Below are 14,015 nucleotides of genomic sequence, written 5' to 3' on the forward strand. Positions count from 1 at the left end.
TGTATTTGAGGCACAATCAAATGATAGTAGATAATATAGTTTGACATAGAGAAATAGAGAGAAAGGAAGAGAGAGTGGAGGAGGAGGACAGAGGGAGAGAGAAAGAGATTTTACAATAATGACTTCTAGAGGTGGTGGAGATGTGTTATTTTCTTTAAAAACTTTATTTTAATTTTTTGCTTGGCTTATGATTAACAACTGAACTACCGGTATGTTTAAATTGCATGAGTACAATACAGCTAAATTCAGTTAATTCAGTCAAGTATACAATGTTTGTATGAGAAATCAAAGTATAAAAAAGGTATGAAAAATGGATGTGAAAATAAAAATTAAGAAATCACTATTAAAGGACCATGCAGAAATGTCGAAATAGCTTATCTTCCTATAAAGCATAGAAACCTGTCTACAAATTTAGTTCATGTTACATAATTGGCAAGACATACGTATGTATCAATGCACGAGTTACCAAAAACCACCAGAAAAGAACAAACTTATGGGTTATACTGTATATGCACAAAAATGTGTAAAGAACAAAAGTAAAAATTCATGCAAATTCTGATTAAAATTAAATCAGAGGAAGAGGGTCATAAAAGCGTCTACTCAAAGTGAAATCTCTTTTCCCATCCATTGTTGCTAGTATCATCTTGAAACTGGTGATAATTAGACAAATATCAAAATATGCAACATCTTTAATTGCATTGTATAAAAAGACAAATTGGCAACTAAGGTTCCCTTATTTCTTTATATTTGTAAACTGAACGCATATATCAGAAGGCCAAAATGTAATAAGAGTATGAACAATATTCAAACTGTTGGGTGCGTTTTTAAGTAGATGTATTTCAATATTAGATATAATATCTGAATAAATAATTTAGCTTGCATGATTGGTCACAGGGTTTGCAAATGGTATTTGGTCGATGATTACTTTAAGTTTCAAAACTCTTTATACTGGTAGTTTTTTTCTGATCTATTCTTGAAATTTCCAAGATCAGCTGCTCTAATTCAAATACGTACAGTTTCGTACACAAAAAGCTCTGTGACTCATGAGACAGCACAAACTTAAGAGCCATTAAAACAATTCCATTGCTTACTTGAAAAAAAAAACATACTATCTACAGATGATTCATTAAAGGTCAAGTCCACCCCAGAAAATTGCTGATTTGAATTGACAGAGAAAAATCAAACAAACTGCTGCAAATTTCATCGAAATCGGATGTAAAATAAGAAATAAGACTTTTTTAAGTTTCTCTTATTTTTCACAAAACAGTTAAATGCACAATTCAGCGATATGCAAATGAGAGAGTCGATGATGTCCATCACTCACTTTTTCTTTTGTTTTTTATTGTTTGAAAAATACAATATTTCAATTTTTACAGATTTGACAATAAGGACCAACTTAACCATAAACTGTTAAAATGATGGTAATTCCACATGTTCAGGGAGAAATAAAATTTCTTTTCACTTGATAAGGAGGAGAAAATTAGAATATTTCATATAATAAAATACAAAAGAAATAGTGAGTGGGTGACGTCATCAGTCTGCCAATTTGCATACCGACCAGGATGTGCATATTACTGTTTTGTGAAATTAAGCAAAACTTTAAAATGTCATAAGTTTCTTATTTTACATCCGATTTTGATGAAATTTTCAGTGTTTTGCTTGTTGGATTTTCTCCTTTTTTTCAAATCAACGTTTTGTTGGAGTGGACTTGTCCTTTAATTATATTTGTCCAATGTACATTATGCAGTATTTAACTACATCGACTGTATGACTTCATTCCATTTTTAAAGAAATATGTCACCATTAAAAAATCGACTTTAATGTGAACACTCAAAATTTACAGCAAAAGGTGATGATTTTGAAAATTACAACAAATATATTGAGACAAATGCTCTATCAAGGCAGAACAAGAAATTCATATAACAGAATATGCTTCATCAACCTGCATGTCAATGTAATAGATGCAGAACTATCATAAACATTATAAAATGAAATATTTACACTTAATACAGAATATTGGGGTTTCGTTTCATGCACCCAGATATGAATTAAAGGGGAATCCAACCCAAATAAAAACTTGTTTTTATAAGGAAAAGAAAAATCAGACAAGTTGATAGGTGAAAGTTTGAACAATATTGGACAAACAACAAGAAAGTTATGAATTTTTAAAAGTTGTAAATATTGGTAATCACTATACCCATGGAGACTTCAAATTGGCCGCATATGTGATGTCATAGTGATGTAAGGCAAGGACTACTCTTCCATGTACTCCAGTACATATTATGGCTAAAATGTCATTTCCCCCAAAAGTTTTATTTCAAATTATATTTTTCTTCCATGAGGACATAAAATAATATACTACCTGGGTTATATTTAGATTACTGCCCCAGGGGAATGGGCACTTAGGAGAAAACCACAAATCCCTGATAATAAAGTACATGGCCTATGGGAAAGTTGTCCTTGCCCCTTGTCATAATTTACTTACCCAGTTGCCAATTTGAAATCTACATGGTATTAGTGATCTCAATTTTAAAGCAGCTATAACTTTCTTATTGCTTGTCCGATTTCTTTCAAACTTTCACCATTCTGTTTAATTTATTTTTCTCCGTCCCAACACATCATTTTATGGCCAAGGCTGGATTCCCCTTCAATGTCTTCAACATAATATCACTCAGATGAAAGTCCTGTCAGCCTTTCGCTGACCTCCCAAAGTTTAGTAGCAACAGCATCATCAGCTGGTCCTCTAACCTCTGGGTAAGGTTCTTCTTTGCAGTTGCCATAATATTTCCCAGATGCTTCCTTGAGCTCCTCAGCAACAGCACAGTAAATGGTAGTCTGAGCTCCGTACCGGGGAGATTTCATGAAGAGCCATCGGAGAGGGAATGTAGCAGCCCAGAAAGCTTTAGAATATCCAAGATAACGTGAAAGTTCTGTGTTGATGACACCTGGATGTAAGGTGTAAGAGGTGACGCCTTGGCCACTGAGTCGTCTGCTCAGCTCCTTCCCAAACAGGACGTTGGCAAGCTTACTATCAGCATAAGACTTGGTCTTGTTGTATTCTTTTTTGTCTGGATTAAGCTTTGAAAAATCAAGATGCCCTCTCTTATGGAGAGCAGAAGACACGATGATCACACGAGATGGTGAAGAAGCCTTTAGGACATTTAAAAGTCTGTTGGTCAGAAGGAAGTGTCCAAGATGGTTGACTCCAAATTGCATTTCAAAGCCATCTTCTGTCTTCATATATGGAGTGTAAAACACACCTGCATTGTTGACAAGGATATCGAGTCTGCCAATTTTGTTACAGAATTCATCACAAAAAGCATTCACTGACTTCAGTGATGCCAAATCCAACTTCATCACAACTAGTTCCCCTGCATTAGTATAATGTCTGATGTGTTCAACTGCTCTTTGACCCTTTGCAATATCACGGCAAGCAAGGATTACTCTCGCTTCACGGCGAGCAAAATCAAGGGCAGTCTCCTTCCCTATTCCCGTATTTGCACCCGTTACAATGGCCGTCTTTCCTGTCAGCTTGGTAGCACTTCTATATGCAGCACCCCTGAACTTCAGTTTGGTAAATATTACCAAACTAGCACCAAGAACAAGTCCTGCACAGACCATATCCCCTGGAGCTCTCCATTCTGATTTTCTTTCCAATTCCATGTTGCAAATCAAAATCTGGCACTGCCGGCTGGTTTTGATCAATCTACAGTAACATTATCCCTCTTCAGACAATTCCAAATCATTGGATCTAAATCTCTTACAAATACACTGTCTCGTTATATGATGATGTAACTCAATAATTGTTCAGGATAAAGACTCTTGTCAACAACTGTCAACTGAGACTGGCAAGATCAAGATCCAACTAGCAGACTACACAAATCTTCAATGAGTCCTCTTTAGGAAAATGGTCTTTATCTAGAAATTAGGGTTTATTATTCTATTTTCATTTCTTTAATTTATCTTTTATATTAAATCAAGAAGTAATGAAAATTAAATTTTTTTGATTTAATTTTGTTTTTGCTTTTTTAAGATCAAATTTGAATCCGGACTTCTATTTTGCGATTATCCATGAAGACCATGATGAACCTCAAAAGTTCTAGTAAAAAGAAACTACCTTCGAAAGGGCTACTCGCATGATCAAATTCTTAGTCGTCTCGATTCGCTTAAATTTCGAGTTGATTTCGGATTTATCCAATGAGACGATCCGTTACATCTACTTTTCATTGGAGATGCTTACACGTACACGAAACTTCCGTGGCAAGATCTGCTGCAATTAATTTTATAATTAATAATTTCTTTTTTTTTCTCCAACAACCAAGTTACAAGGGATCCATTAATGAATGCTGATGCTAGGTTTAGATCTTGTTATTTCTGATTCTCGATATGGCTCAAAACTACGGGAGTCAAATCATAGACATCGACGCTTTTGATATTTCGATGGATGTTGACGTCGGGAGAGGCAACCGGTATGGAAAGGCATCGCCGACAGCTGGGGCGTCCGGCCAACGCGGAGGTGGACATGTCCTCGGACATGATGTTGGTGAGTAGATTTACCGATACTGGCGATAGTGCATATATGCAGCTGCAGTGCAGTGCGGCGCAATGATAAGATCGTAGTCGTAGACGTAGTTTGTCTGTTGCCGAAATGACTCTGAAACATCCTATACTTTTGAGGATTGATGATGAATGATGCAACAAATTAGGCTTACCTTTAGAATCCAATGTCATGAATCGATTACAAAAATCTCTAGATTTTAAAACGAGAAAACAACGGATACGACGTACCGGTACTCGTTAACTTTTTTAGAAATTACGTTTTTGAGATAAAAGCGGATACATGGATTCTAAGATACGTGGATACACATGGATACGAGGATACGTGGATACTGGGATACGTGGATACTACTACCGTCCTGATAAATGGATACATGGATACGAAGATACGCGGATACGTGGATACTACTACCGTACTGATAACTGGATACATGGATACGAGGATACGTGGATACGCGGATACGTGGATACTACTACCGTACTGATAACTGGATACATGGATACGAAGATACGCGGATACGTGGATACGAGGATACGGGCAGCTGGGATAATGTTTGTGGATACGGGGGAGGGGGTACAGGGGAGTATCCAGCTTTCGCCAAAGGGGGGGGGGGGTGGAAGGAGGGAGAGTCGTGGGGGTATGTTATACAGGGGAGGATCCATGCACCTTTCGCGAAAAGGGGGAAAAGAAGGGAGAATCAGAAAATATTTTCATCCACATTTCAGTCGGTCGATCTGTCGTTAACTAAAAGTAGAATTTTGTTGGTTTATATTAATATTCTTTTCTTGGTTTAACATGGCCCAGTGCAGTACGTGTCTCAGTCATCTTATTAAAAAAAAATCATTTTCAAGACAATACAGGCATATAGCTCATTTTTTTGTCCTTGTTTAAACACTTTTCCTTTTCCTTTACGTTTTTTTCTCCTTTCTTTTCTTCTTTTTTTTTAAATATATTTTTCTTTTCTCTTTTATATTCTTCCTTTCTTGTCCATTCTATTTTTGTTTCTTTTTTAATTAAAAGAAAAATTGTACAGGCCTACCTATTTTTTTTTAAATCAAATTCTTGTGATTTTCGCAGTAAATTATAAGACAGAAAACTGGACTTTTGGTTCGTATAATTAAAATAATATATACATGTATATACCCTTCTTTTTAGAATTGTAGAGCAATATTTTTGCTGTTTTTTTCTCTATAAATCTAGAGATTATGATGAATATGACATGGATTCTGAATGTTTAGGAGGATAAATATGAAGCGATTCGTATAATATAGGCATAGCTCATTTTCTGTCCTTGTTTGAACCCCGCGGGGGGGGGGGCACTTACATTGACGAGTGGATACCATGCGCGACCAAAAAAAAACACGTAAAAAGGATGTCTTTTTCACGATAGGGCACGTTATGTACGTAACGTGATAAGGGTGTCAAAAACACAAAAATAATGAAAAAAGGGTATCTATTTCGCTAGGAAAATTACGTGTTTAGGGTCGAATTCGCGGGGATGATAAAACAAAATTAAAATGTTTTATAAAGGATGTCCTTTTTGCCCCAACACTTCGTATTTAGAGTCACGATTTGCGCGAGGTGTAGAAGGTGGGGTCGTACTAAACCAAATAAGGTAAAGCCGACGACCGAAGGACCCGTAACAATAAAACATTCCTGTACTTGTTTTCCTTTACGTTGTTTTTCTCCTTTCTTTTCTTCTTTTTTTTTTAAATATATTTTTCTTTTCTCTTTTATATTCTTCCTTTCTTGTCCATTCTATTTTTGTTTCTTTTTTAATTAAAAAAAAAATTGTACAGGCCTACCTATTTTTTTTAAAATCAAATTCTTGTGATTTTCACAGTAAATTATAAGACAGAAAACTGGACTTTTGGTTCGTATAATTAAAATAATATATACATGTATATACCCTTCTTTTTAGAATTGTAGAGCAATATTTTTGCTGTTTTTTCTCTATAAATCTAGAGATTATGATGAATATGACATGGATTCTGAATGTTTAGGAGGATAAATATGAAGCGATTCGTATAATATAGGCATAGCTCATTTTCTGTCCTTGTTTGAACCCCGCGGGGGGGGGGGGCACTTACATTGACGAGTGGATACCATGCGCGACAAAAAAAAACACGTAAAAAGGATGTCTTTTTCACGATAGGGCACGTTATGTACGTAACGTGATAAGGGTGTCAAAAACACAAAAATAATGAAAAAAGGGTATCTATTTCGCTAGGAAAATTACGTGTTTAGGGTCGAATTCGCGGGGATGATAAAACAAAATTAAAATGTTTTATAAAGGATGTCCTTTTTGCCCCAACACTTCGTATTTAGAGTCACGATTTGGTGTCGTACTAAACCAAATAAGGTAAAGCCGACGACCGAAGGACCCGTAACAATAAAACATTCCTGTACTTGTTTAGGGGTTCATTTCAGGGAACATTTGCCAAGAGTATCGTTTTGTTACCAATTCTTGCTAAGGGTAGGGTTTCACGCGCCAATACTTGTTAAGGGGCGCATTTTCAGAATATGGAAATTACGTGTTTAGGGTGCTTTTCGAGACCCCATGGTCGCGCATGGTATCCACTCGTGAATGGAAGTGGCTCGCGCTTCGCGCTCGCATTGCCTTTGTAATGATTCCCATTCAAGAGAATTAAATGACATTTCATATATCCAGTTCTGAAATCAATTTGCACACAATGTTTTAGCTCGCACCTCAAGCTTTCATTATTTTGTTTGATTTACACAAATTGTTATATAAAAGTTTCCAGCTCGCGCTGCGCACTCGCATTGTTTGATTTGTGAGATACCTATCCTCTTTGGAAATTCTTTCCAAAATTTGTCAAAATGCTCCTTTATCATGTCAATATACAAAAAATTAAGCTCGTGCTTCGCGCTCACATTTAATTGTTCGAGACACACAGCTTGTTTTTTTTAAGGCGGTTTTCCACTAGGGCGCGGACAAGACCAGGAAGGGTTGCGGAAGCTACTTTTGTCATTTCGGCATGCTGTCCGCAACCAAATTCCGTAAAAGATTATGCAAATGATCTTGTCCTAGGACACGACCAGGACTGTCTGCGTATTGTCGTAGGACATTCCTGGAACTGTCCAAGATTATCTAAATCAATTTGTCGGCGTTCGGCGCGGACAGCATGCAGATCGTATTAGGACAGAACCGCAGACATTTAGGACAACGTCACGAGTGATAAATTTAAGGACGAGGACAATAAGAATAATTTTCGGACAAATTGCGAATACTCCAAGAAAATTATCGTTCATATATTTTTTTTAAAATGAATTTAGGGGTGTTATTTGGGGTTTGGGGTGCGTTTTTTGTTAAAGAAACATTGATTTTCTTATTAAATCCGATTTAGGAGCAGGCGAGAATGAAGTAATTCGTCATGAAAGTACGCTATTAAAAAAAAAAATCGACTACAAAGACGATGTAGGGTTTTCTCTTATTTCAAATCAAATTGCATACATTGGTGGAAATCCCTGGGGGACAGGGAGACGCTTCCCCTCACTTTTTGGAATTTGATATCAAATGCCCCCCCCCCCCACTTTTTGGAACGAGCAAACAAGAAAAAATGGAAAGAGAGGAAAAAGAAGAGAAAAGAGAATAGAAAATGAAGAGGGAAAATAAGAGGAGTAAGACGAGTGAATAAAATAAGATGAGGGGGGGGGATTTCATGTCACTATTTTAAATTTTCGCTCGCTTTGTGCTCACATTGCCTAATCTATGATATACATAACTTGCTCAATAGGCTTATATTGAGCTTAAAATATCAAGTTTTGAAGTAAATATATGAAATATTTCTCGGACACTGAGTTTTCAATTTGTTTGATTTACAAATATATTTTATAGTTTTCTGTAAAATGACTATATTTTATGGTCTAAATATCGACATTTTCCGCTCGCGCTGCGCACTAGCATTATTTAATTCGTCAAGTAACTATTCTCTTCGTGTATTCCATATTTTTTTGAAAAATATCCCTTTTTAGGCTTATCTGATTCTGAATAGTATCAGCTAAAGCTGCGCACTTGCATTTTCATTGGGGAGTAATGTATACCTATATCAATTTGTAACAAATTATTTTAAATTCCTCTTTCTTGACAGTTTATCAAAATTTTCGGCTTGCAATTTGCGCTCGCATTATTTTTAAAGTATTCTTTAAAGTATATTAACCCATGCATCCTTTTCATGATTACAAAATATCCAGTTTTTTTACCTTGATATTAATTTCGCGACCTCATTGGGCTTATTAGATTAATAAGTAAGATAATAATATTTTCATTATTTCCTAATAATCATTGTCCGGTTTTTTTTTCAGAACGGAATATCGACAAGTTTCATCTCTCGACAAAAACAAAAATGTCCTTAAAATTTCCCGGTCGCAACTGGAAATATATGTATTGATAAAAATATCAACTTGCGCTTTGACTCGCATCATTTATTAAGCAGGATCCATATCCAATTCGTAATTGCGCTTAAATTAACTTTTTTTTTGGGATCGGAAAATCAAATATCTTTAGCTCGCGGATCGCGCTCTTATTATTGATATTATGATAAAGAATGTAATTAGAATGTCCAGATTCTAGGTTTGAATCTAAACACACGCACGCATATTTATTTAGATACGAATCTTGTTCCAGTTTCAGATCAGATTATCAAATTATTAATGTAGGAATGTTATCCATTTATCCACTTATCCATCCTTTTCATGATTTACAAAACGTGAGATGTCGAATTTCGTTTCGGCTCGCGCTTCGCGATCACATCAAGTGTATAGTCATACCCCTATCCTGTTCGTGATTTTAAAAGGTGCTTAGAATGCCCTGTATATAGCTGGGAATGTAAGAAATATTCAGCTCGCGCTTTGCGCTCACATTATTTGATTGTTGAAATATGTAGGCTAAAAACAATTGTGTTTGTCGGTGTAATAGTATTCACTTTTTGAAAGCAGATTTTGTGCATTTTATACATGACAATAAATTATCTCGGATCTAAGGTAACTTTAAAAAGACTGCATATGTTAATAGCAAAGTCGAGGCTCCCTTTATAACATTACTTTCTAATAGTTTTTTTCCACAAATTAATACATATATTACAAAAGAGGAAGAAAACGGGAAGTTAGGATGCAAATTGCATTCGACAGGCACATGCAGACCAAGGGGCGAGGTGGTCTTGCTTACCCCTTTAAAAAAAGTACAAACAGAAGAAATATAAGTAAAATGGAAAGGGAAACTTAAAAAATGATATGGTGGAAAAGAAAAACAAAGGGGGAATGTCGTGCTAATACGGCCCTCCTCTCCCTGCTGCTGGCTTATCCCTCCCAGTATTAAAGAGATATACAAACAGCACAAAAGAAATAGGAATTACAGGGGCCGCGGAACCGGGGGGGGGGGGGGGGGGCTGGGGGGCTTCAGCCCCCCCCCCCCCACTTTGAAAACCGTTCCGCGGCCCCTGGATAAACAAAGGAGATGAATGAAATGAGGTGAAATAGAATCAAGTAGGAAAAAAAATCGCGATAATGAACAGACAATAATTGGCCAAGATTGTGAATGTGTAAGATTAGAAATATCAGTTTTAATTTTTGGACGAACTTGTGAATCCAGTGTCTAATCGCCTTTGCCTCCTCTTGTACCAATTAAAATATAGACTAAAAAAGAAAATGTAAATGGGCAATTCCAGGAGGCCGAATGCGATCTCTACGCCCTATTGGCTGCGTAAAAAGGAAAAATGGAATAAATGCAAAGAAGAGTGGAAAAGAAGAAAAAGAGTGAAGAAATTTACAGACGGGAAGATATCAGTGTTTCAGCTAGGTCAATTTGTTAAAATTATTGGTTCATTTCGCTCTTCATGCTTTTAATACTTTAATTAAGAAGATTGTGCACGCTATTCATTTTTACGAAAAATACTTAGGTCTTTTCGTCCTTGATGTTTGAAAGAAGTTCGCGCTCATATTTTATGTTTATGAGAAACATGTTCTGTGCACGACTTTTTCAGGAAGGCCTTTTTTTTTAAGAGTCGTGGCGTATAGTGGTTCTGACTCCCGCCTTGTAAACGGAGAGTCGTGTGTTCGATTCTCACCGCGGTCTATATACCGTCCTTTGGTAAGACGTATTGCCGGCACACCTTGCCACTCTCGACCCAGGTGCTAAATGGGTACCCGGTTGGATGCGAAAGTTATTGTATGCTTGAATTTGCAAGCGCCATTTCGAGGCTGCGATGAATGCAAGGAATGCTTCCCAAGATGTGGAAATTGTGCACTTTTCATGCGGGATTGAAATGAATCATGGGACAATAATATGCTGTAAATCGTTTTGAGCCGTTCTGAGAAAAGCGATATTTATAAACATGCTATCATTTATTATTATTTCTTATTAATAAAATATCATTCACGATCAAACAAAGTGCTTAAAATGCATTAGGAATATAAACTTGAATTTCTGTTTTTTCTTATATTCCTTTTTCACATTTTTTTCTCTTTTTTTATTTCATCTTTCTTTCCTCGTTTCATGCCGGTCTCACGTTCATGCCGGTCATTAACTTCAATAGATTGCGTAATCACTATTAAATCTTAATCCCTCCTTTCAAGAATTTGGGGTAATAATCTTACACGGTATCCCTATAGTCTCAAAGGCATTCACAGGTGGTTCTTTATCAATGAACTGAAGGAATTCTGAAGTGACATTTTTTAACATAATTAAATCGAATTACATGTGTTGTGCAAGCACGTCATATTTCAAAATTTCCAATTGTTGAAAATAAGCGTATCTTTAAATGTCATAACTTTCTTATTTTATATTCGATTTTGATAAATTTTCAGTATACTGCATTCGAGCAAGACGGTATCTAATTACCAGTTTATTAATAAGGTGATGTTGTAACTGTAGGTATGTCGTGTATGCATTTTTCGTTACAGCATAATCGTAGATGATAATAAATATTTAACGTAAATTACTAAAGAATTTTTAATGCATACAACAAGACCCCCCCCCAAAAAAAAAAAAAGCAAGGAATGTCCGTTTTTAGGTCTAAATTTATGTACAAAACGTACTTAAAATATGAAGTTTCCGATCGCAATAGGCCCTATAACATATTTTAAATCGCGCTTCGCACTCGAATCAGTAATATTGTTTAGTCAGATATAACATTCCTGTTCACCATTTCAAAAAACGCTAAGAAAGTCATGTCTTTTCATAAACCGGTCAACTTATTCAATTTTTAACTAGGTCTAAATTCATAAAATATTTATTTAAAAAAAAAAATCATTTTTGATAAAAATTAAGATATAGAACGAATCATATAGGACTAATACTTATCCGTATTTATAATCAGAACGAGACATTCACATTACAACCCACCAATTAAAGTTTATGCAATTTAATCCAATTTATGCTTAAAAAGAGATATTATATCATAGGCGTCATTGCATGCCGATGTTCTGTTACAATTGCAGTTCTCCATGCTCTCTTGATAGTCTTCTGGATGTATAAGTAGGAAGATAATTTTTGAAAAGAAGTAAATTATATGCCAATAATGCAATATATCATTCACAAAACTTTGTATTGCACTCCCTTACTTCATATTCCTATTTTTCTTCATTCTCCTCCTCCGTCTTCTCCTTTTATCCTATTTTCCCCCTTCTGTAATTCCTCTTCTATTTCTCTTCATCAAGTTCACTCTTTCTATAATTTTTGAAAAGAAGTAAATTATATGCCAATAATTATAAATAGAACGAGTCATATGAGATAATTTATAATCAGAACGAGACATTCACATAACAAGACATAGGAATGAAATTAATTTGTTTAAAAAAAGGATTGTGATATTGGCCCTATGATGTGTCTCGTTGCAATTACCAACAGGAGTGAGTGAAATTAATTGTCGAATTGTAACCAATGTTTTGAAATTGATTGGTCATTTTAATATAACCAAAACGTATATCGTTCTTATTATCCCCTTACTTAACTATTTTGTTGTTCTCTGTTGCTCGTGTCTTATTACTTATCACTGAGTTGTACATGATTGTAATTGTTTTGCGAAATATAAGCGAAAAACTTCCAAATGTCATAACTTTCTTATTTTACATACGTTTTTTGATGAAATTGGCTTGTTTCTTATTTCTCTATTGATTCAAATCAATAACTTTTTGGGAAGACTTGACCTTTAAGCTGCATATTCGTACATGTTATTATATTAGCCTTCTTTTATGTTGACTGAAAAATCTATAATAATCCAAATAGTTTATTTATATTTTGTTTACTGAAATCAACTTAATTAAATAAAATCAATCCTAAAAAGGATTAAGATTAATTGGTCAAATTGTAATCATATGGGCTTAGGGAATTGATATATGTCTCGTTATAATTATAAAGAGAGCAGCCAATTTTTAACGATTCACTGATGAAAGTAGCCTTTTCTATCTTTTCTCTCAAGAAAAATACAGATTAAAAGTGACGATGTCAATTATCTGAAAATAAGGTAATTAGGGTCTGTGATGCTTCGTTCTAAAAGTACACTTAGTATCATGCACTTCTTCATGTGTTTTCCATGTTCCAGAGTATCAAAAACTCCTTGATGTTCTTATCCAAGTATCTATGTATCTAAGTTTTCATGTAGGCATGTGCCCGTAGCCGCGTATCCAAGTATCCATGTAACCAAAGGTATCTAAGATCCCCGTATCCACGTATCCGCGTATCCACGTATCCAAGTATCCAAGTCTCCAATAGTATCCAAGTATCCACGTATCCACGTATCCAAGTATCCAATTATCCAATAGTATCAAAGTATCCACGTATCCGCGTATCCACGTATCCGCGTATCCACGTATCCAAGTATCCGCGTATCCAACAGTATCCAAGTATCCACGTATCCACGTATCCGCGTATCCACGTATCCACGTATCCAAGTATCCAAGTATCCAAGTCTCCAATAGTATCCAAGTATCCACGTATCCACGTATCCGCGTATCCACGTATCCAAGTATCCAATTATCCAATAGTATCAAAGTATCCACGTATCCACGTATCCGCGTATCCGCGTATCCACGTATCCAAGTATCCGCGTATCCAACAGTATCCAAGTATCCACGTATCCGCGTATCCACGTATCCACGTATCCAAGTATCCAAGTATCCAAGTCTCCAATAGTATCCAAGTATCCACGTATCCAAGTATCCAAGTATCCAATAGTATCCGCGTATCCACGTATCCGCGTATCCACGTATCCACGTATCCAAGTATCCAAGTATCCAAGTATCCAATAGTATCCAAGTATCCACGTATCCACGTATCCGCGTATCCACGTATCCAAGTATCCAAGTATCCAACAGTATCCAAGTATCCACGTATCCACGTATCCACGTATCCAAGTATCCAAGTATCCAATAGTATCCAAGTATCCACGTATCCGCGTATCCACGTATCCAAGTATCCAAGTATCCAATAGTATCCAAG

General features: G+C 35.7%; 1 protein-coding gene across 1 annotated transcript; it reads right to left on the minus strand.

Annotated features, from left to right (window-relative positions):
* Positions 1–145: 145 nt before the first annotated feature.
* On the minus strand, positions 146–4,108 carry LOC129264078 (retinol dehydrogenase 13-like). The gene has a single exon (XM_064101547.1). It carries the CDS (start codon positions 3,661–3,663, stop codon positions 2,668–2,670), a length of 996 nt encoding a protein of 331 aa, XP_063957617.1. The 5' UTR covers positions 3,664–4,108; the 3' UTR covers positions 146–2,667.
* Positions 4,109–14,015: the final 9,907 nt, after the last annotated feature.

The sequence above is a fragment of the Lytechinus pictus genome, chromosome 7 (genome assembly GCF_037042905.1).
Source record: "Lytechinus pictus isolate F3 Inbred chromosome 7, Lp3.0, whole genome shotgun sequence".
Taxonomy (NCBI): domain Eukaryota; kingdom Metazoa; phylum Echinodermata; class Echinoidea; order Temnopleuroida; family Toxopneustidae; genus Lytechinus; species Lytechinus pictus.